This window comes from Sturnus vulgaris, chromosome 12 (genome assembly GCF_052056855.1).
Source record: "Sturnus vulgaris isolate bStuVul1 chromosome 12, bStuVul1.hap1, whole genome shotgun sequence".
Lineage (NCBI taxonomy): Eukaryota > Metazoa > Chordata > Aves > Passeriformes > Sturnidae > Sturnus > Sturnus vulgaris.
In genome coordinates, this window is record NC_142254.1 from 7,979,626 (window position 1) to 8,003,226 (window position 23,601).

The window sequence follows — 23,601 nt, forward strand, 5'->3', positions numbered from 1 at the left end:
CAAGGATGGCAGAGGTGCTGGCTCTGGCAGGGAGGCAGGGTCAGAGCTCCCTGCACTGTGGTTACCTTCTCTTTGGCTCCTTTCACTTTGATGATTTTGGCTGCCAGGTTGAGCCCCGTCGATATCTCCGTGCACTTGTGGACTTGCCCAAAACGCCCCCTGTGGATGCCAAGGAAAAGATGGGAGAGCAGCTCAGCAGAGCCCAGCACAGAAAGCTCTCCTGGAACTATTCTTATCATGAGCAAAAATAGCCCAGGACAAAGTGAACGGGCTCGGGTGGCCAGCAGCATGGAGCTCCTCTTTCTCTCAGCTTATGAAGGATTAGTTTTATCTTTCCAGCCAGTTGTTCAGTGCTTACATTAAAATATTAAGCCCTGTTGGTCCTGCTGGGTATGATGGCCTGGCCGTGCTCTGGCTCCCTTCTGTAACAGGACCCCCTCACTGTCCTTCAGGGATGTGTTAGTGGGTATATTAACAAGGATATTTCTGTCCTGATCTCAGAACTTTTTAAATGACCATAAGACCAGTAACTGTAGCCACTGCAGAGCCTGCATTTCTGGCGTGCTGTAAATTCTCCCCCATGTCACGCAGATATGTTAATGCCCCTTGGGATGATTCCCAAACCCCATCTTCCCTGTGTTGCATCACATTGCTTATACTTATTAAGCCATATTTGTATGTGGATCAATGTGTAAATCAAGCCTTCTTGTCACATAAGTAAGGATACACGAATACAAAAGCTGAAGCAGCTGCAGACTTCCTATGAGTGAAAACCAAATGTAAGGTCAAAATAATTATAACTCTTCCTTAGTTTTCTTTAATGTGCAGCTCAGCACATAAAAAAATATTTTGGAAGCTGCCTGAACTAATGGGCTTTGTTGGCTTTTCAAATGCTCTGAATCTGTCTGCTTTAAGGGTACAGGTTCTTCTTACAACACTGAGGCCAGGATTATTATAACAAATGAAAGAAACAGTCACCAGGATGGCAGACAGGCATCTGGGGCAGAAATCAGCCATCAAAGGGACATCCTTGATGAAGGAGCAGCTGCGATCACCCAAAGGGCTCCAGGATGAACCCACTCCCTGTGGCTGCAGAGAGCCTGTGTGTGTCTCACCCACACACCTTGGGGCCAGCAGGAGAGCATGGGGACAGCCACACTGACCCACCACGGGGACAGGACAGCCACACTGTTCCCCTGGGGACAGCCACACTGTTCCCCTGGGGACAGCCACACTTACCCCCCCAGCACCTGGTGCCGACACACGGAGTAGCTCGGGGTCACCTCTCCTTGCTTGACGCTCACGATGCGATGCTCGAAAGGGGCTGGAGGAGAGGGGCTGTCATCTGCAGGGGACACAGGCTGCTCAGTGACACTTTGCACACATCACTGCCCTCTTTCACCTCCTCACTCCAAGGATTTCACCCCACAGGACGTGAGGGGCTTTCACTGCTAAATCCCTTTTACAGACAAGGAATACAGTCCCAGAACTGAGATCAGGATCCCACCTCCTGAAGCTCCACTCTGTTTTCTTAAACAGAGTAAACTCACTGAACACCTTTAGGGGACCAAAATTTAGTTTATGCATTAACAGAAAGGGCCACCAGGAAATATTACCTGAAAGTTTGAAAAAATTACACATCATATTTTAATTGCTGAATGACAGAAAAATCACCAAAATTACACAGCACTCAGGAATGAGGATCGTGATTGATAAAATCATGACATTCCTCTTAGCAGCAAGAATTTTGCAGACAATTTCCAAATTAAAGGTGCAATTATTAGCATTACAACTATTAAATTTAGTCTGTTTGTGGTAAACTGAATTAGTTAACTGTGATCACTTAATGTCCAAGGTTTTCTAGGGTAAAGCTTCATTAAACCCATTTTTTATGTGCCCACTGAAAGCAATTTTATAATTAATCTCCAGGTATCTCAGGCTGCAATTTAACACGTATCCAACCCTGCTCAGAACACCAGAGCAGTCAGGTCATGTGCCCATGTCTGTACATTCTGGAACATACACACATATGTGCTGCCAGGAGAGAACATTCCCTGAGACAGTGCAACCAAATGATCCCTCAGGAACCAAGAGATACATGGCCAACAACACAACAGGCCACAACAGGAACCATTTCCTGCAGTACTTTCCTGTGCTCTGGATCTCCAGTCCATAGTTGTTAAAGTGTGCTTGGTTTGCACACTCTATCTGAAGGAGCAAATGCTTCATCTAAAGAAGATAGATTTTTTCCAAAATTCCTCGTACTTCTCATCACACATACACTTCATGCTATTTTATATTATCTTTTTCCCCAAAACACACTTGAAAAGGAATGTTACTATTAAAAGAATCTGTGAATTGTTATTCACATAGTCAAAGGTACCCAATGTAAAACGTTCTCGAAGTGTAAGACAGGGGTGTTCTACTGCTCCTATTGTCTATACAACAGGCAGGAATAGCACAAAATCCTCAATGTACAAGTTTCCACTTACCAATGATTTCTCCTCGAGTGGGAAGAGCTCTGCCAGCTTCCAGAGACTTGGTCTTCTCTGGTGCTTTTCCTGCAGGCTGCTGAGCATCGTGTCTGCTTCCCCCTGCAGTCTCACATTCTCTCCTCTCACACTTGGCAACTGTTGGGGGCTTTTCTGCTTTTGCTGTTTCTTGATGGATTTTCACTTTTACCCCTGCATCTTTCACAGGCTCCTTTGCAGAGGTGTTCTGTGAGGTTATGGGCTCACATTTTAATTCTGATTTCTCTTCAGCTTTTTCACCTGGTTTGGGCTTGCTCAGGAATGGCTGTTGCTTCCCTGTTTGAGGTGCAAGTTCATTTTGCTTATTGTCCCGTTTAACTTCTGCATTTGGCTTGGAGCTGATGTTTTTAGGACTCTGTTGAAGTTTTAATTTGTCAGGCAGCTGTTTGACTCCTTTCAAGTCTGCTGGTGTGGATTTCACTTTGAGACTTTTACCTCTGCTGTCACTTACATTTCCCTCCTTGGCCATCTCAGTCTTTTCTTTCATGTCAGTCATATGTACACTGATAGATAACCTGCAGAGCAAATAGGAGACATTTGATATTGATGCAGCTGGCCAGCCTGGGTTTTGTAACTTTGTGGGGGAAGAAAAATCTGTATATTTCCAAGTCCATAAATTTCTATAGTATTGATAAAACCTAACTGTACCAATCTTGCTCACAAACACTAAGGGGAGAGCACCAAAAAGCATGCTGATTCTTTCTCTGTCCTCATTTCTCTACATGTCTGCCCTTCTGCTGAACAAAATGTCTCACCCTGCAAAGAGTTAATCCCACATTTGAAAACTTACCCACTTTTTGCAATTATTACAGTTGGTCTAATAAAAAAACACTCATCTGGCAAAGAGAGGAAAGTGATTGCCTTCACAAATGACAGGCTGATTATCTGAATGGCTGGCTGCTCATATGGCTCTACAAATCTGATGGTTTGTATCCTCTTCCAGCTGGCTGACCTGCACACTCAGCCATCTGTGTTTGGGTCTTCTGATGGGATAGCATTCCACAGCTTTCTCTTAAAAATCTAACTTTGATAAACTCTCTCACACCATCAATACTATTTTCCTTGGCATTTTTACTGCTGGAAAAGTTTGATGATTTTTTTTCCCTCTTGGGTTGCCTGAAAAGAATACAGGTTAGAACCAATTCTCTGTGCTCCTAAACTCCATCAAAGACATTCATGTGATAATGTTTGAGTCAACTGTTACTGCTCCAGCTGTCATGAGCAGTCTGATTTTACTGAGGCTGAACTGAAACTTGTGAAGTTGTAAAGTAGATTTTATACAATAGCAAGTGAAGACAGTTTGTGACATCTGGGAGAGAACATACCTCATTTTCACAGAGGTTATTGCCTCTTTCGGTGGAGCAACCTCATTACAAAAGATACATAAAAGAAAATGTTTCTGTTTTCGTAAAACAAGAGTCTGAAATGTCTCATTTTCTGCACCTTCAACACGCTGGTGCTGTGCAGTGGATCCAAGCTGCTCTGGTGTGAGCTGTGAGAGCAGCTGAAGCCAGCTCTGAGCAAACACTTCCTCTGCTATCTAGACAAGTGAAATCAGTGGGACTCTCGGCATTTCTCCAAGCTGGGGAACACAATGTTCCTTCAGTGCCTCTGTGTGGGCTTACAAACTTCATTAAGAGTTGCATCCATTTTAGAGATGTGTTTACCACCCTCATGTGACTTCACACTCCCAACCCTGACAATGCCCTGGGCTGCAGCTGCCCCTGGGGTTCACTGCAGCTCCTGCCTTCCCATTACCTGCTGGCCTCCCTCATCCCCAAACCAAAACCTGGGGCTCACACACCAAATCTGTACACATGAACCATGGAGAAATTCCCCACCCAAAGTCATACACACATCTGTGGGTGTGGATGGATGAGTGTCTATCACCCCCACACACACACATAAACCACTTCACAGCCACCCACCCAGACAGAAGATACTGGCAGTTAAAATCTGCCATGGAAGTTCCATTTGTTGGGGTTTAGTTGGTAGGGGTCTTTTGGTTGTGGGGTTTTGTTGTTTTCTGTTGTGTGGGCTTTTTAAATTCTATATAAATGGGATTAAAATAAAATCCTAGATAAATAATCCGAAGGAAAATGGACTATGAAACACCTATATGAGGAAAATATTGGCCTGATAGAAATGAATAAATGAACAATGTTTATGTGGCCAAGGCACTGAAAACACTGAGGACAACAAACACAAGTTTTGGGTTTTGTCACACACTAACAAATACTTCAAATTCCTTTCACCCCCATGGCTACAGAAACCAAGGAGTTGGGAGGGAGTGAGTGGTTTATGATTACTCGAGCTCCTGCGTGGTGGTCACCTGTCGATGTCAGCACACAGAGATGTGATGGCTCAAAGCCCTCCCTCCCATCTGCCCCCTGGGCTGCACAGAGCTTTACACAGAGCCCTGAGCCTTCTGCCTTAACCCTTGTAAGGTCCTTCCACTCCTGTCCCACCAGGCAGCAGCTGCCTCCTTTAATGGCCTGGCTTTCCTTTCCTCCCTTCTAGCCCATGAGGAGGTGCCATGTCCCACAGCCAGCCACCGGCAAGGCTTACCTGGTGTGTGTCACCTCACAGCCCACGTCAGACACGGCCCGGGACGTGGAGGGCACGGCTTCCCGGGCTGCCACACTCCCTGCTCCAGGTCTCCCTTCCTTCTTCCCAGGTTTCTGATCAACAAGCTGCCTGTGGCTCTCGGCAAGGCCTGGGGCTCTGTCCACGTTCTGAGCTTTGGCAGCAGCGTTTTGGTTGCCTGCATGATCCTGAGGCACCAAGGGAAGCCCATTGTTTTGATTGGAAGCTCTGCCATCGATGTCCTTCTGCTGTGGGCAGCTCTTCGAGCTCTGTGTTTTGGCAGCACCTTCCAGCCCTTGCTGCTGTGCTGTCCTGTCTTTAAGCTGGGGTTTGGAGTCAGCTTTGTTGGCTACAGCACTGGAAGCGTTCACCTTCTCACATGCTCCCTTGATTTCATCCGGCTTTTTCACGATTTTTGCCTCTGAATAAAATAATCCATTAATAAACTATCCTTGGCAAAAGTGATGGCAAAACAGAGAAGCAATAAATCAACACATCTCTCAAAAGAACCTTTAGAGTTACACCTGGAAAGATAGCAAGAATCCCCCAAAAGGTTTAAAATCCTTACATCATCAGATATTACTAACGCTCATGGCTTAAACCCAGAGATTTACCTGCTCTGGTGGCTTTCCAGCAGTGCCACAGATTGAACTTGGATTTCTTAAAGCAAACAAAAAACCTGCAAGGCTCAAGTTCATTGTATTTAAAATCTGAAATCACTTTGTGGGCAAATGCAACAGGTAGTTTAAGGCACTGCAGGACCTTCCTGATCCCAATACCACACAGGACAGTGCCCACTTGCAGTTTCCACTAAAGAACTAAAGGTTCTCCATCACCTTCCCATTATTAACATTCAGCACATCCAGACCACCAGCAGCCAAGGTTTGCTCATGACCCCACCTCGCTTTTGAGTCAGAATTGTGACCATTTGCTTTGTTTTTGTCACTTCCAAAGTGATGAAGCTAAAAAAGGGGACTGCCCATAAGGCAAAGGATTCACTGACAATTTGTGAAGACAACAGCATGACAGGGCCTGCTCAACATCACGTTCACCCCTGCTGCAACTCCACAGGCATGAACAGTGGATGCAGCAGGGCAATGCCCTGACAGATGCACCCTAAATAGGAATCTGGCCCTGACAGGCCAATGAAACTTGCTGATCAAAAAGAGATATTCCCCATGTCAACACATCCCTTTTTCAGAGAGGGGGAAGAGGGAGGGCTGCTTCAGACATATTAATGGAAAAGAACTTAGGAGGTTTGCTATGTGATAGGGCCACTATCTTCACAGTATCTCCAAACAAGTTCTGCTCTCTGAATTCAGCTCACTGAAACACAACTCAGAAAACACCAGCTCTTCAGCTAAACAAAGGTGCTCCTAGCTTTTTTCTTCTAGCTTGATCCTGGGGATAAACCACCTTGTGAAGGCAGTGAGAACAAGTCTATTTGCCCAGTTCTGAGGGGCAAAGTTACTCAGTTACATTTGAGTAATTCAGGTAGTAGGAAATAGCAAGCTATTAATTTCCAGTTTGTCTGCTGCACATTCTAGAGTCAAAGCTTGTAGCATGCTTGGAGTGATACATACCTTCCAGAGGCTTCTTGCTTTCAGTCTGGGTTCCTCTGTTACTAAGCACATGCTTAGGTTTTGCACCACTCTCCTCAGACTTATCTTTGGCCTAAAAATGACAGGGAACACAGAAATTACAGTTCCAGCCAAGAGTGCCTATTTCCCACTAGGTTCCTGCAACTATGTAGGCATTCAGACTCTGTAAAAGGGATAGTTACACTTCTGAATTATTAGTCAGTGCTGTGTTTACTTCCTTCTTCCAATCTCTCCCTGCCTTTGCAGGCAGGCATCCTTCTAAAACAATGGAACAGATTAATACATTAGCTAACTGCTTTCCAAAATTTCCACTGTCAGGGGTTTGCCTCCTGTCGTCTTTACTCACATTGATTAAAAAGTATGACATGTGAAACACGAGACAGTAGAAAAAGAAAGGATGCTGTATTTCTGTTGCTTTTTGGCTGGTGACAGAACAAAAAGTAATGTTTCTGAATATATTTGTCAAAACATATTTGTCTCGAGGTATCTAAAAATTCATTATTTGACTTGAAAAGAGGTGATACCAAAAAAAGATCTCTAGCTTTTTATCAACTTTTGTGTATGTACTTGACATTTCACATGTCACCTTTAGAATGATTAAAAACAGAAGCAGATTGTTATCTTTAAGCAGTGTTTTTCCCCCAGTTATTTTGAGGAGGGATATTTGGTAACAGGACCACTAAAGACTTCAAACAGCAATACATGGAAAATCAAATTACAAATGACTTCTATACAGCAAAAAGCATTACACAAAATTAGGAAAAAGCATAATATTTCCAGTGGTTGGCATACAGTTAAAACTCTAGTGATGATCTAGCCTCCTATCCTGATCTGCACAGGCAAATAAGCAACATGTGAAGTGTTTCTGCAGGTAACTGATTACCAGAGAGCTGCACATCAGCCGTTCTCCTGTTAGTAAAACCAGTTAAGGATTTCATGCACCAACCCTACAGACTGAACAGAGCCTCCCCACCCCCCATTCCCAAAGAGTAAAAGTAGGAAAAAATCATTACCCTTTTTATTACAGCTCTAAGCAAACCTGCAACAATGACCAGGGTGAACATTATTCTGGCACAATCCTACATGCAAAGAAAGCCTTGGGTAAGTGACAGTTTAATGCTGGTGCGTTTTTTCTGCTTTTTAAGTAAGAAGTTAGAGGTTTGGAACCTAGGAAGCTCAATTCATAGTCTTTTGTTGACTCCAACCCCACAAAACTTCTTCCATAAGCATTCCCAAGGCATCCCTGGAATGCTGTCAACAAACAGCTTCACCCAGAAATGCAAACACCACCTCCCCACTCCCAGTCCATCCCATGATAAGCAGAGCCCTGGTACAAAGAGCAAAGGCTGGAAAACAGGAATAGGCAGCAAGTTCTTTTTCTGTGCTCCCCTGCAAGTGGGCAGCTCTTTGGACATGTCTGTGCTGCTGTCACACAACAGGCTGCAAAAGCCAGAGCCAGGTTAGCCCGTGGCTCAGCACAAGGTAATTTGTTCTTATTTCACCTGAGCTTTGCTGCATTTCCCAGCCAGGTCACGTACACACACAACCTCCCTAATTCAATATCACTCAGCAGCCTGGCATCAAAGCACAGACTTAATCTTATGGTCTTATAATTGACCTCATGCTCCAATTTCAAAAAGTGCTCCTGACCAGAAACAAACAAGGAGGACAGTGATGGTCATATTGCAAACCTGGAGGTTGCCACAAAGCTGCTCACCCACTCCACCCTGACTGTTCTCCAAGCAAGGCACAGGTTAGAGCCTGGGGGACACACCTCCACCCCTCCCAGCCCACCAGGTGGTCACCAGCAGATTATTCCACCTCAATCTCTGCCTATCCACAAAATCAAGCAAAGGACAGTATCTGTCTCCAGGCATTTTGCAGTGACTGTAATAACACAGCTTTACCCAAAACACATCAGACTTTTCCACTTCTCCAAAAACCTGTAGAACTGAAGTTGAAACTGCAAGTATGAGCTTTATCTCTATCCAGATTTAAGGTTGATTACTAATGCATGATTTATTCTTCTCAACACTAATGGAAGCACTTTATAAATTCTGTCTCCTAACAGGCCAGCTCACTTGTCAGCCTCTGGCACTTAAAAAAGGTAGACCAGGAGAGCAGTGAAAGCCTGGAAAGGTACATTGCCATCAAGCACTGCCCTGTTCTTCTAAAATGTACCTTCCCACCAAAACATTTTACAGTTTTGCTGAAAAAATATTTGGATTAATATACAAATGGACATTTTCATTTAAGCTAAATTCTCATTACTGTAATCACATCTCTACACACATGGAGATTATTGGAGTGAACAAACCTATTCCAGCTTTACCTCTCTTCTATCTCCATGGTGGAGGAGAAGCCATAGTGAAAAATGGAAACTCCCATTACCTCAAACTAATTCCAGACGCTTGTAACTCTTAAAATACAAGGTTGATCTATTTTAAAACACCAGATCAGCTAAGTACTGGTCTTGCCTGTTCCTCACTCACTGTCCCCAATAATTAAGAAATGCCTGGGAACTGATGTCTGGGAACTGATTTTAGGCGTGAACGACGTCAATGGAGTTGATGAAGTCACAGCTACATCACAAAAATGTAGTTAAAGACAACTAAGATATCTAAGGACATGTAAATCTGCTCAGTAACGTGACCATAAGTCAGCACAGGTCTCAGGAACTCGTGCTGTGTTCAGAATTTGTGAATGAACAAGAAAATAGAAGCTTCTCTCAAAGAAACCCCAAAGCTTCTAGTATGTTACTCATACTTCTCACTGGGGCCTCAATTCAGTCACTAATTTGGGTGACATTGCTGAGCTTTGAGCACTGGTAGAAGTTGAATTTTCCTTTCCAGTAGCAATCTGCTTCTCCCAGTCATTACAGGAGTGCCCAGCACCCTTCAGGAGCCTCAGACACTGTTCTGAGCTTGCTCCCTGCCTTAAGAGCCTTGCAATTCAAAGGTCTCAGCAGTAACCTGTACCAGCAACACAGAAAGGAAAACTTGAATTAAACATCATGCAAGAGATTGACAGGAGAGCCTCAAGCCCTGCTATGTCATAAAGTGAAATGAAGAACAGTAAAACTAAACCAACCTCAACAGGGATTTCCAGCAGACTCCCCTTCTTCCAGGGCACAATGCCTTTGAGAATGAAATCCACTACTTTAGAATTTTTTAATACTTCTCCCACAAATGTAATCACTTTATCCAGGGTATCAACCCTTTTCTCTATCTTTGCCAGCCTCTCCTTATGCTTGGAGGCATCTAGCTGGGCAGCTTTCAGCAAACTCAACACTTCTGAGCAGATGCTCTGCACGTCAGCACAGTCGGGTGCCTGCAGCCCTTTCTGCACTGCACCTGTGTCACCTGGAGCTGCTGGGGCTACTGAGAGCTGCTCAATGCCATTTCCTGCAGCAGCGATGCCTCTGTCAACTCGCTGCAGTTTGCCTGTCAGGTCTTCTTGGAAATGCAGCAGTTTGTCCATCTTTTCGTTCAAGAGATACAGTTTTTTGTCCACCGTACTCAAACTGTTCCCTTTCGGAGGCTGGAACTTTGTCAGGGCGTTTCCCTCTGCGAGGTCCAAGCTCCCCGCAGACATCGTGTCCAGACAGCAGGAAGTCAGACAGATTAGGCTGGCTTTTCATTAATCATAAATTAGAAAATGAGGCTCTGAAAGTTCATCTTCTTCAGCTATTCCTATACCCGACAAGCTCACTTACTGGAGTCGCTAGAGCATATCATGAGATAGCTACTGCACAAAAGATTTATTTCTGTGTTATCTGTTTCTTACTGTGTGCTTTCAATGATGGAGGCAGTTTGGCACCAGACTGTGTTTTCTTGTGCCTCCTTGACGTCACAAAACCATTTAAAATTCTTTCTCGAGTGGCTGTTGATAGGCAAGCATCTTAACAATGGCCAATGCCTGCACAGGCCTCTGGAGGGAGGGGGATTGTTTTCATGACCAGTTTGAGTTCTGTGATAATGAAAAGGTGCTAGAATATTTCCCTTCATTAAACAGGAAAAAAATATAAAAGTTAACTGGCTGGCCTTGTGCTGAAGCTTGGAAGAATTCAGCTTTGTAGCACGGATGCAGAACACCCAGCATAGACACAGGGTGCTCTTTCAGTTGGCTGGCACTTGAATTTAAAAATAGAGTACAATGACAATGATCTGAAATACGTATCTAGCACTAGCATGTCTTTGTCAACTGAAACTTCTAAAATTAAATCTTTCTTCCAGGTTATAAAAATGAACCAAGTAAAAAAAAAGAAATCATAATGAAGGCACAGTAGAATTATTCTAACTATTAGCAATGACATTATTAAATCATAAATCTTAAAGGATTTGTTACTGACTTGCTTTTCACTTCTGAATCAGAGCATATCTACTATACAAATTGCAGTCACTAGAGAACAGAAGAAGTCACTTCACACTGCACAGGCTCCACTGCCACCGTTCTAAAAGCTTTAGAAACATTAATGAATGCACTCTTACAATAGCACACAGAAGGGGAGTCAGTTCTGTGCCACAGAGGAGGAACTGTGGCAGGGAGAGAGAGCAGTTTGTCCCATGCCAGATGTGGCACTGTCACACGACTGGGTCTGGTTCTCTGGGTCCCTTTGCCTTGCTGAGTGTGGAGCAGGGAGGAGAAACAATGGAACCACAGCAAAGCCATGGCATTTGGGATACTCAGCACCCTTCTGGCCCCAGTCCCCTCTCATTTTTTGTAAAGGGCATATGGAAAGAAAATGTCACTCTTAAAGTGACTTTCCTGTATGACATAGGACATTTTATACATTAAAATCCTTCCCACAGAGTAACAACAGCCTTAAAGTCACCCTCTCAAGACAGTGTTGAGTCCTTGCCACTTCTGTAAGACAAGAATTTTTATTTACAGTTAAAAAAAAGCGTTACATCTACCAAGGCCATCATATAATTATAGCCAGCCTGGTGGTTCTGTGCCATTTAGAGGCCAATAACCAAACACAGACAGAGCTGTGAGACTTTGACTGTTCATCACCTTCACAGAAGTTTTAAGACCAAGCAACGACTTTAGAAGAAAACCTGGCACTTTGTGCCATGTCACTTCTCCTGAACTAAAAGGTATTTTAAAGTCACTGGTGTCTTCACAGTAGTCTGGGATAGAATGGTGTAAGTTTCGTGATATCCCATACAACACAGTAAAATATACAGCTCTGTCTGGAAGGTTTAGGACAAGGGCAATAGACACCTTGCAACTCTATTACTGCAGGTAAGGAACCAGAGTTTTTAGCCAAATGCCTCCAAGTAATTAATTCTTTCAAGTGCACAAACATGCTTGATGACAAAAGATAAAAACAACCAACACAATTCACTAAATCAAGAGTACCTGCTGAATGATGTTGTTAGGAACAAGAAGAAAATGAGAGAGTCACTAGAGTGTTGTATTTAAAGTCAGACAACCTACAGCAAATACTTCAACAAGGAAGCTTAGCCACAGAAAGTCATCCCCAGCTGCACACTCAGAACTCAAGTGTGCTATTCCAGGCACAGCACAGCTAGGAAACAATGCAAGTACAACCAGGGAGCACAACTGGCCTCCGGGTGTGCTTGGGGGCAAACAGGAGTCCTGCAAAACCTTGAACTGCCATCTTAGTTATTTACAACTGACAGCAAAAAGCATGAATGCTGCCCAGTTGTTATTATCCAGTGTTATTATTCATGGAACTGCTGATTTAATCCTCCTCATGTACGATGGACTGTGGTAAATGCTGTGTAAAGTAAAAAGTGGAGCTTCAAAAAAAAAAAATCCCATCCTTTTCTCCTCTGGATTCAGCACTGTGTATTCCAGCTACATGGAACAGATTTCACCACCCAACTGCTCACACTGAGAGACGTTTGAGATAATGCTCTATGGAGAATTCTTGCTAAAAATGTGCAGCAAATATTCCTTGCCAGTGTAGTCTGAGGAACAGGGAAGATACAGCCAGAACTGCCTCCTACTCAGAGCTGTTTGACTTATACTACTTACATCAAACTGTGCATCCATAAAAAACTGCAAAATTAAAGATGGGATGAAGGACAGAGAAGGAAACCTCATTTGGACCAAAGGAAAAAGTTTTAAACATCTGTCACAAAGTTAAGGTCACCTTACTTTATTCTTTTCATTTTCTCCTCCACTCTCTCCCCTTTTGCACTGCTGGCAAACACACAAACAGAAGAAATGGCTCTGGCAAGTCTAACAGTTTGTCTTGCCTTCAGGATGATAATATGCTCAAATACTGGCAAAAACCCTTTTATTCCTTTTGCTTTGAATTACAAAAGCAGGCAATTGTTGTTCAGAACATTGATTCAGTGCCCAGTGCTCAGATCTTGCTTGAGCAGCCTGTAGCAAGTATTTATTTCCATTGCCAGTCCCAAGCCTTTCAATAGTTACCAAAAAATAAGGGAAAAATCCTAAAGTGCCTGACATCACAAAAAAAGCACAGCTGTTGTGACAAGTGCCACAGCCTATCAAACTCACTTTTCTTTGTGAGGAGCTATTGCTCACAATGACATTTTGCACTTAGATACCACAACACAGGGTGCTTCATCTTCAGTCCCCGAATTTCAGTGGTGTACGAGCAGCAAATGCCAGGGAAAGCTGCAGGACTTGTGCAGAGAGCAGAGTCATGGTCAGTCACCCCTGCTGGCATTGCCACAACTGGTGACCCACAAGACTCCATCACTGGCTGGGTGTAACTTGAACAAAGCTTCTGGTGACAATTGGTCTCCTGTGGCTTCCTGCTCATTTCTTCCAGATAACAAAAAATGAGCGCTGGGATCTGGAGTGTGCAGGCAACTGCCCTGAGTCCATTGTCTGCTGGACTGAAATGATCCCTCTTCTCTTCTTCTCTGATCCCTTCCAAACACCTCCAAGGTATCAGGTACCTCAGGAATGCAGAGAAAAGGAACACACATGCTGGAGAAACAGAACCACAAGTGACCTTGAACCAGTGATGCCAAAGAGAATTCTATTGTCAAAGGGGACAAGAGTTAATTCCTCACGCACACCCTCCCAGCTGTGAGAGAGAAATGTCAGAAAACTAGAGAAAAATTCAGATTCAACACAGAAAATCTATCATATGGCAGTTTAGTTACAATTCCTCCTTGTTAGGTCTGACCCAAAGGAAGGAAAAAATCCTCAAAGATAGAGTGAATAGAAAACAAAAGATATTAAAAAAAAAATCTACACCATGTACTGAAGTGACAGCAGAGACTTGTAACTCAAACAAGAAATGTCACAGAGGTTAAAACCAGCTGCTCAAACAGATCATCTCATTAGATTGTTGCATTGCTTCCAACAATGTTGTAAAACTCGAGATGGCTGACAATAAATAAGAAAATGAAAAAATAACTTTTTATATGGCCTATAAAAAGCCAAAGCTTAATACAGAACGTAAAGGCTTTGGGAAAAGTTTGCAGTGCAACAGAGTTCTAAGGAGATGGAGAATGAATGTGGCAAAACATCAGGAGATTACAAAAGGAAAACCAAAGCAAATAAGCTCAAAGCAGTCTGGCTACATCTGATAAACACTGCTCAGGAAAAAAAAAATTAAAAGTAATTTTTTTTTACAAATATCTTTTACATATTTAGAAACCAGCTGTCAGCTTTTTCAAGATATAATGAAAATCTACTTAATTTACATCTAATTGCTGCAGCTCATTAACATACATTTCCTACTTTTCTCCCCAGCAAATGAAAGGGAAACTGAACCTTTTTAGGGTACCTAAATTTTTGAAATACTAAAGCTAGTTTCTCATGAACAGCACAAAAGGTGAAGTTATTATATCCCCAGGGTAATGGTGAAGCAACAGAGCATTTCTAACAACAGCAAGCACAGAGGAGACACTGGCTCTAATTCAGAGGAATAACTTCCAAAGGCAAGATACAGTTGGATAAATCAGTCTGGATAAATCCATCTAGTTCAATGGTTGGCTTCCCTGCTGGGACCAGATCACCCTGGCAACTGGACCACACCTGCTTTAGAAGGCAAGAACCCCACATTTGATGTATCACTCGTGCCACTGCTGTTTGAAATCCACCTGCCCAGTAAAAGGATCTGTGGAACACTGCTGGTATCCCCAAGTGACCCTGGCAAGAACAGCTCAACAACAGCACTGTGGTGCCAGGTACACTCAGCCTCAACAATCACTATGGAAACTTGGGGTTTCTTTGTATTTAATGAGAGAAAACTGCTAACACAGTCAATTAGGAAATACCCTTGCAAGACTTGACTTCCTTCCCCACTTCCATTTCATTATTTTTCAGACAATTGAATCTAAGGATGTCTCCAGGCAGCAGCACAGCTAAGGATAGGTTACTGAACCCAGTGTCATGTGCACTATTGTAATGCATCTCCTCAGGCAGCTGACAGCAGAGAGCTGAACAGATCAATTATGACATTTCATTTACATCAAAGTGATGAGATTTCTAGATAACACTGTTTACCAGTTGCCCTCAGTCCTTCCACCAGGTTACTCTGCCCCTCAGGAGGCCAACAGGCAGCTCCTGTCTGTCCACATTCACTCACTTGACCCCAGAGCTTATTGTCACCACCAAGTCTGTCACTCACACAAACTACATTAGGAAGCTCATTACTTGGAATTTTCATCCTTTCAATTTGTTTTATTTTTAAGGAGCTATTAAACTATTTAACTAAAATGGAGCAGAGGAGTGGTAACTGAGAATGTTTCCCTGGTGTGGTTTTAAGGATTCACCCTCCCATTCCCTCCAACAAAACCTCTCCTCTGGAAACTGAACAAAAAGGTCCTGTTGTTCCTGCTGCCCCTGCATTTCAGTGGTTTTATATCGAATGCAGTCAGTTCCTCATAAAGCCTGCTGATTTTATGGGTCAGCCACAAAAGCTTTGCTCAGATTCAAGAAGCCTCTTATTCACAAGATGCTCTCAGTACCACTGGGAGCTCAGCAGAGAGCCCTGAGGCTCACTTTGACACCTGCCAAAAGCTCCTGTGCCAATGGCAGTGTGCTCAGGTACAAGCAATTCTATGTCAGTAATTCTATGTCAGCAGGGATCTGCCACAACAGAAGAGTAGCCCTGGCTGTGCAGTAATGCCAGCAGGAATAAATCAGTAAAAGCAAATTCAGGATACATACACAGGGAGCAGACCTGTTGCATAAGAAAAGGTTATTTCTAGACAGTCAGCTTTTCTGGAAAATAAACTTACATAATCCAGAGTTTGCTCCAAAACACATTAAAACCAGCACAATTGTTCTTGCTGACTTGAAATTGGACAGGCTTCCAATCAAATCCCTCAGAAAAGGGATTTTGCTCTACTTTGCCAGCAACATGCTTTTGTTTGAGAAGATGCAAATCCTCAAACTGCACTGTGTTTTCTGGACTTCTGCTCCCTTCCTACTTCAGAAGATCTTTTTAGCTTCAAGTCTGAAAAGACAACAAAAAATGCACACTCAAAGCTGTACTAACCTGTCAATTTGTAACCATCACTTCCAGCTTCACCTTTCTCACCACCATGACTGACAATTGTAAGAATATATCATACTTTTTATATCTTTGCTTCTCCACTTACATTCCCCAAGGTTGAAAGGCAAGAGCTGTGTCCTCCAGCCCCCTTCTGCCCTTCATGGATATTGACTGAGATCCTAGCACCTCGAGCACAATTTTACATTGCAGTGGTTCAGGTCTTTGACAGGTAAAACACACAAGCACCTCAAATCATGCTGGATTGCACTGGAATTAAGTGACAGAAGTGTTCACAGGCAGCTGAGCTGTGAAAACCACCCAACTGGACTCCAGCATCCCTTGGCTACTGCCACCCACCCTTGGGAACTCCTTGGAACTCCTCCCAGGTGGAGTTTCCAAAAGCAGCTCCTGCCACCATGTCAGGCCCTGTGTAAGCTCGAGTCTCAGTCCCTGATTTTTTCCCCTCACTCCCATTCCCACCTGAGGTGCAGCACACACCAAGCACTGTATTCACTGCTCCTTGCTAATAATGGGCTTTACAGGAATTTAACAGTCAGGGGATTTTGTAAGTGAGAACTCTCTGACATTGCTATTCCTCACTAAAATCCAAAACACCATGCAAACAAAATTTTAGATCAAGTGAATACTTATCTGCCCAAATGAAGTCTGTTATGTGCTGTATTCACCTGCTGATTTAGATCTCTGATATTTTGCTTTGACATTATTCACAAACATGAAAATAACCATCAGTTCAGGCTTAGCCTCAACACAAACTGCTTTGAAAAAGATTCAGAATAAAAGAGTTTGTGTACAAAAAGCAGTGGTTTTGCAAACTCTTCCCAATAATCAAAGCTCGCACAGAAGCCACTTGCTGGCTTTTAGGTGAATGTTTCAATGATTGCTGCATCCATTTCAGCTGTGAAAAACATCTCCAGCTAAACTTGTAATAGTTTTGATCAGGTTGAAAGAAGTATATAGGAAACAAGCAAAAGAATGTGATCTACAGAAAAGCTTCCCTAAAGGAACATTACACCACATGCCAGTGGAATTGCAAAAAGCAACTAACAACAGGAATGAAATTTCTCAGAGCAAGGAATGAGTAGGCAATTTTTGAAGTTTATCTCTTTAAAGCAGATAGCTAAATAACAGTTGGGTGTGAATTAGAAGCCTTGAATTAGAGCTCCAGTTGTATGATTAAGCACAGTGATCCATTTTTCCATCTGAGGTGAGTGTCTCAGTACAAATATCCAGTAAAAACAGAAATCCAGAGCACATTTGGCACAGCCATTTCCACCAGTACCCCCCAGTGCTTCTCTGCAAGGCTTCTATCAGGACTCAGGAAGTTTTGCTTCTGAACCACCTTGCTACCTTAAATCAGCAGTCAACAGACTCCAGAGTATTCATTTCCTCAACCACACAGACATTTCTGTGCACTCATAGGAGTCTCTTGAATTAAAACTAATAAATCATCAATTTTGGAATTCTGCTATTAGATCAGTGACAAATTAATCTCCACTGCATTGCAGAGACAGCTGTAGTGTAAATGCAGACACACTGATTATCAGTGCTAGACTACAAAAACAGCCCCAAGGCCTGGCACCATAAAGCCAAAATCACTCAGAGGAAAGCAAGCAAACAACAGTGCTGATAAAAGATCCAGGATATAAATGGTTTGGGTTTCATATTAGCTGATACCAGGAGTATTTGTCACTGATGGGTAGTAGGGCAGTGCCAGCCAGAAATTCAGTAACAGTACATCAAGATCTTCTCAATGTAAGAAATTAGGAGAGGAGTTAAAACATGGGGTTGGATGTTAGAAAATACTGCTGTAATATTCGGCAGAGAGGTCAGCAAGTTACAGCTGGCAAGAGTCCCTACATAATATCCCTGAAAATGGTGAAATACAGTGGTCTCATGCTCTTGTTCCACCACAAAAGGAGAAAGAGGAAAATTCCAACAAAGTTTGTCCAAACTGAATCAATCCAGTGAAGAGTGGATCCTGCAGTGACCATAAAACAGATAAAAGTGCCCCAAAACAAGCTCAGTGTCTCCAGCAATGACTGGCAGCTTTCTCCCTGCCTTCCCAAGACAAGCCACCCCTGCTGGCCCTGGTGACAACCTCCTCCCACAGTGGGATGACCCACAGCCATTTGGGAACTTGTGCCAATGTTTTCTGGCCCTAAATCTGATCATTCTGCATAAAGCAAGCCCAGAAACAAGAAGGCCAGTCAGACATCAAATCTGTAGCAAGCTATTTTCTTTTTAGAGCAAGACTGGTCCAGGAAGATGCAAACCAAGCTGTGCTGACTCCTAAAGGGGTGCTGAGAATTAACCTGAACCCTGAAGCTTCCCACACTGAGCTCCTGGGGACTTCAGCTCAAACGGGGACCAGGAACCCACCAAGAAAACATCCAGAACAGAGTTATTTATAGAAAAAGGACATTTCTTTTCAACTCTGCCCAGCCCCACACAGTATCAGCAAACATGCAGTGACAGTGCTGGAAGGAATCAGGTCTCTGAAGGGAAGCATTCAGGATCTGAAATCAGAAGTATGCCCAAGATAGGGGAGTCAGAAAGCACAGGGACTGCTCAAGCCTGAACAGCAACACAAGGACACAAATGAGAGAAAGGTGAGCCACAAATATAGAAGACAACAGCAGGAGGACCTGTTAGCTCCTGCTATCTCAATTCAGCCATGGAGAAGGTGAAAACAAACCTGGTTTGTAATGTCACAGACTATATATAGTTTACTACTTTAGTTTCTGGGATATGAACTGTCTGAAAGAATACTCAATAGAATATATTTAGATTGCAGACCACTACGGTGCAAAATTTAAATTGGAGCACATGACATCTTCCTCTTAAGTTCCCACAAAACCTGGGGAGACAGCATTAACAACTGAGATGCTCAGAAATTTTCCAATCATGTATTTTTCTAAAAGTCCCAATCCTTCAGAATGGTTTACCAATTCCATTAATTCCTTTCAGTCTGTCTGCCTGTGTGGGCTCTGCACAGCAGTGTGCACACAGCCTGCCAAGAATCTGGACCCCAGCAGGGCTGTCTGGGCCCTGCAGCACATGGACTGTCCAGAGCCTGGATCCCAGAGCTGCTCTGCTGAGGAGAGACAAGAGTGAGTCCCCAGGTAAAACAGGAGCCTGAACTGCAGGTGCCAAGGCCTGATCTCCATCAGCAGCTCTGCAGTGCATCCCCTCCACTAAACAGGAGACAAGTGCTTAAAGAAATTGAAGGTAATTGTGCAGTGCAAGAACACGAAGCTCATGATTTGAACCAACAGAACCTGAGGAGTTCCAAATAACTCTACACAGGACTCAGAAAAATATTTCTGAGTAGCAAAAGCAGGAATATGTTAGCCCCTCCAGAAAAACCCCACAGAGTGGAACACATACCCTCAATCACAAACATGAATGAGGAGAGGAGCACCAAGGTTAACTTAGGAGAATGACTAGGTGACTTCAAAAATCTTATTAAGGGCAGTGTCCTAAAAGAAGATAAAATTTAAATCAGGTCCAGCAAGTCAGAAGAAAGACAGCAGCACCCTAAGGTTAAAAGGATTGATGTAGGTGAGAACTGTTCAGCTCCAGAAAGGAAAAGCCTGAAAGAAGTACGGGTGACTTGATCTTCAGGGCCACATCTTAGAACACTCCTGTCACTGCCACTCCTGAGTACAATTAATTTCACAGAAAGAAATGCCTCATCTTATTGCTTGAGCACCAACTCCCCCCTCCACTGTAGCTCTGAGCAGTAACAGATTTCCAATCAATCTGTAAAAACAAGCAGGGCACTGCTGCAGAGCTGCAGGGGTTTTGAGTCCTTCCACAGCAGCCCAGGCAGCTGAGCCAGCCGCTTGTTTGAGCAGCAGCAGATCCCCAGGCACTGCACCAGGAGACTCCAGCACACAAACAACAGATTCCCCCTGCACCCAGTGACATCAGAACTGCACACACACCCACCAGATCCTGCTGGGGCAGGCTCAAACCTGACCTGTGGGCTACACTGGGAGAAGAGAGCTCTCCCTAGGGTTAAACTTACACATTAGAGCAGTCCTCACCAGCTTCACTAAGAATTGACCGTGTGGTCCAAGACTATTCATCCTTGTATGTTCTCTGCTGCTCCCATCCTCCAAAAGCATCCTTCCCTTTGCAATAGTGCATGAATTTGAGTACTAGCTTTGTGAACAAAACAAAGAATGATTTTCCAAGAGATAAACATAATGAGTTTGGTAAACTGGCCAGAGTGATGTAATCCGATGCGAGACATCCAAAACAAAGTTGGTTTTGATTGTTAGTGCACTGAGGACTAAGAAAACCAAAAAAATTAAACTAAACCTAAGAGAACTTTTACCTGTGGACCTTAATGTGTTTCCAGAAGAGATGCACCATTATCACTAATTTTACAGAAAAGGAAATTGAAGTAATGAATATGAAAGAATTACTCAGTCACCCAACAGATCAATTACAGAGAAACAAGATATTCTGAATCTCATTATAGTCTCCATTGCAAAACACTAACTCTGATCTGCACAGAGCCAAGCCACAGAATACCATGGAGACAGATAACTGCAGGACTGACTTATCTGCCCCCCAGACATGACTAGTGAAAAAAACCCTGGCTCATTTGTTTTTATGGTTCTAGGGCCACCTTCTGTAGTCCCAAAAATATATTTCATTTGCACTCCTTCAGAAAAAAGCAAGAGAAAATTGCATATATTTCAGGCTGTTTATTACCTTGAACAAAAAGCTGAACACAAACAATTTAAACACATCATTATCTCTTCAACAAGAACAGCTGAGTAGTATATTCAAATGAATAGACCAAAATGTTTTTCTGCTACGTTGCCATAAATAGACAACAAAACATGCATTCATCAGGATATGAAATGTGTCTGGTCAACTGAGCCTGTTTCTTATGTAATATATGATAAAAAAAATATCATATCATACTCTTGGCTATTAAGATCCACTGCATATTGGTACATTAGAGGAATCTAAGACTTTGGAACAATATCCTACTTGTTGAAATTGGTAAAAATTTTGTCCTTTCTTCAACTGAGCCAGAATTTGGTTTACTGTTGTTGATTTACTTCATTTACTCCACTGGCTCTTTAAAAAACAAAGGTGATTACAAATACAAGCTCTTTAAGAAAAGCCATTACAGTTATTATTGAACAAAATACATCAGGAAATCCATTCTTCAAAATTTTGAAAGAGAACGGTTTCAACAAACCCACAACAATCTGATCTATTCTAATTTACAATGTAACTCCTACAATTATTATTTTTTAATTTCTTGAACATTTTCATATGTCCATGAAATTCTATTTAAAGTTGCTTCAGTACATTTTCTACTCCTGGTCTTTTCAGCAGCTCAAAAAGTAGGTAAATGCAAACAGGCTGCTGAAAACAAATACTTTTCCTAGACTTTCTACCACCATAGCAACTGAAACGGAACATCACAGGTAGCTTGAGAATACAGTGGATTTTAACGAGTAGCTTACAAAGGTAGAAAAGCAGATTCCCATTCTCTCTGCCCCCAGTGGTGTCTCCAGGCTCTCTGTGCTCACAGGGTCTGTGCTCTGCCCATCAGTGCTCCAGCTTCGGGGACAGCTCCTTTGCTTTGCTCCTCACACCTTTGCACTGTGGGGTTCTGATCTCTCAGCTGCCCAGGACTACCCCAGAGCACCCTGCTCAAGGTGACTGCACTGCTTTTCCTGCAGGTCAAATGGGCTCATGCAGAACTTGGCTGCTCATTAAATCACCTCAGGGTCAGCCTGCCCAACAGAGTCATTGTCTTAAAACTCACAGACATATGACAAGCAAAGCAAAAAGCAGTAACAACCAACCTCCACATAATTTGAATGTCAGTCTGCCATCCTATACAACAAATATTCCAGTCAGAATAAAAGTTTTAATGTGCCGAGGCTCCCATGAAAAGTAAATTTATTTACAAAGGCAGAGCTTGCAGTCATCATTTCAGAAACACCTCCTTGACTCTGGCAGGTGTTTTGCAAGCCAACAGGCTGCACAACCAGGCCAAGAATGCCAAACACACACAGCATGTTACAAAAGGCACACAAACCAATTCTGTGCCCTCCAGAAAGTTTTCAGTTTCAAGCCAGGCTCACAATAAAGAACCAAGGAGTCCCTTACCGTAAATCTCTTTATGTAATCTGAAACACAAAATCCTCCCATGCTCAAACGTAGGGATCTGTGCAGGGCAGATTCTTGATATAAAGTCCCCATTCTGTTTGTCTTGTCTGGTGGTCACCCCGGTAGCCTGCAGCCTTTTACTGAATAAAGCTGCACAGCCTCCCTGGATTTTGCTAGAATTCTGCTTGTGTGATAAACCAGGCATTTCATCTTATCTGACACTACACCAGGCATTTCAATCATTTCACTGCCTTATCAGCAGTACTAAGTTCTATCCATATCCCAGCAGTTCACTTCCTGAATCACTGATAACAGATACTCCAGGGCACGGAAACAATACGAGATGACAGCCAGACCTCGGAGTCACTGAGCAGTGCCTTCTCTGCATTTCTTTGTTCCTTCGCTTATTTTAATCCAATTTTACTTTGCTTTAGCTGTAACTTAAGGACAGCACATTGGCTCCAGCCAAGCAGTGACAAGACTGTCATTTATCCAAGAGCTATTCTATTTTTCAGTGACACTGATAACTGCTGCAGGATATTGGCTTCAACACAACACAAATATAACACATGTGGGAATTTCTTGCACATCCAGTTTCTTAAGTATGGGAATAGAGGGAACAATGAATGGACTCAAAACGACCATTCAGGAGGGTTTATCCTCCATCAGAACTCACATGCCTATTATGCCTTAAGCACTGTTTCTATATCTGATGCTAAGCACACAGAGCCATTTCCTTTAGTCTCTAAAACACCTTGCACGTGTGTACTTGCCATGAACTCCATGTAGGCATACTTGTGAACCCCCTAGATCTTGGATCTTTTAATTTATTTCTACCTACACAGTTAAATATGCAGCCACAATGCACCCAAATGATGTTCCTTGTCCATTTGGTTCTCCTTTTTGTTTTGCCCTGTGTAAGATATGGGTTTTTTTGAATAGAGTTCTTACCTGTAAGTTTGTGTCCATGGAGGACAAGTACACAAACAGAACAGATACCAAGATGCTGGATGACCTAAGAAGGAAATTAATTCTAGAGAAGTAGAAGCAAATCTGCTTTCAGTTTTAATCTGTGCCTTCCTTTCCCACTCAGCCAACAAGCTGTAATAGAATTATCTCTGATTACAAGTGATCTAACATTGAGATGAATCCATCAGGCATGAGCACATGAAATGACAGGCTCTCACTATGGCCTTGCCTTTGAGCAGGGCCACATCTTCACTGCTTCAATCCCAACAGATGTGTGTTCTACCAC

General features: G+C 43.0%; 1 protein-coding gene across 12 annotated transcripts in view; it reads right to left on the reverse strand.

Moving 5' to 3' along the window:
* Positions 1-23,601, reverse strand: part of MYLK3 (myosin light chain kinase 3) — a 44,110-nt gene that overhangs the window by 9,072 nt on the left and 11,437 nt on the right. For 5 of the 12 annotated variants that reach the window (XM_088171859.1, XM_014882371.2, XM_088171860.1 and 2 more), the window contains 6 exons: positions 7,732-7,797; positions 6,701-6,791; positions 5,100-5,538; positions 2,493-3,046; positions 1,240-1,345; positions 66-159 (listed from right to left, as the gene is read on the reverse strand). In XM_088171859.1, the coding sequence (XP_088027985.1) occupies positions 66-159; positions 1,240-1,345; positions 2,493-3,046; positions 5,100-5,538; positions 6,701-6,791; positions 7,732-7,797 (1,350 nt within the window). Of the gene's footprint in view, positions 1-65; positions 160-1,239; positions 1,346-2,492; positions 3,047-5,099; positions 5,539-6,700; positions 6,792-7,731; positions 7,798-9,808; positions 11,011-22,346; positions 23,525-23,601 lie in introns of those variants that run through there. The other 7 variants (XM_088171863.1, XM_088171862.1, XM_014882381.2 and 4 more) reach the window with 5 other exon arrangements.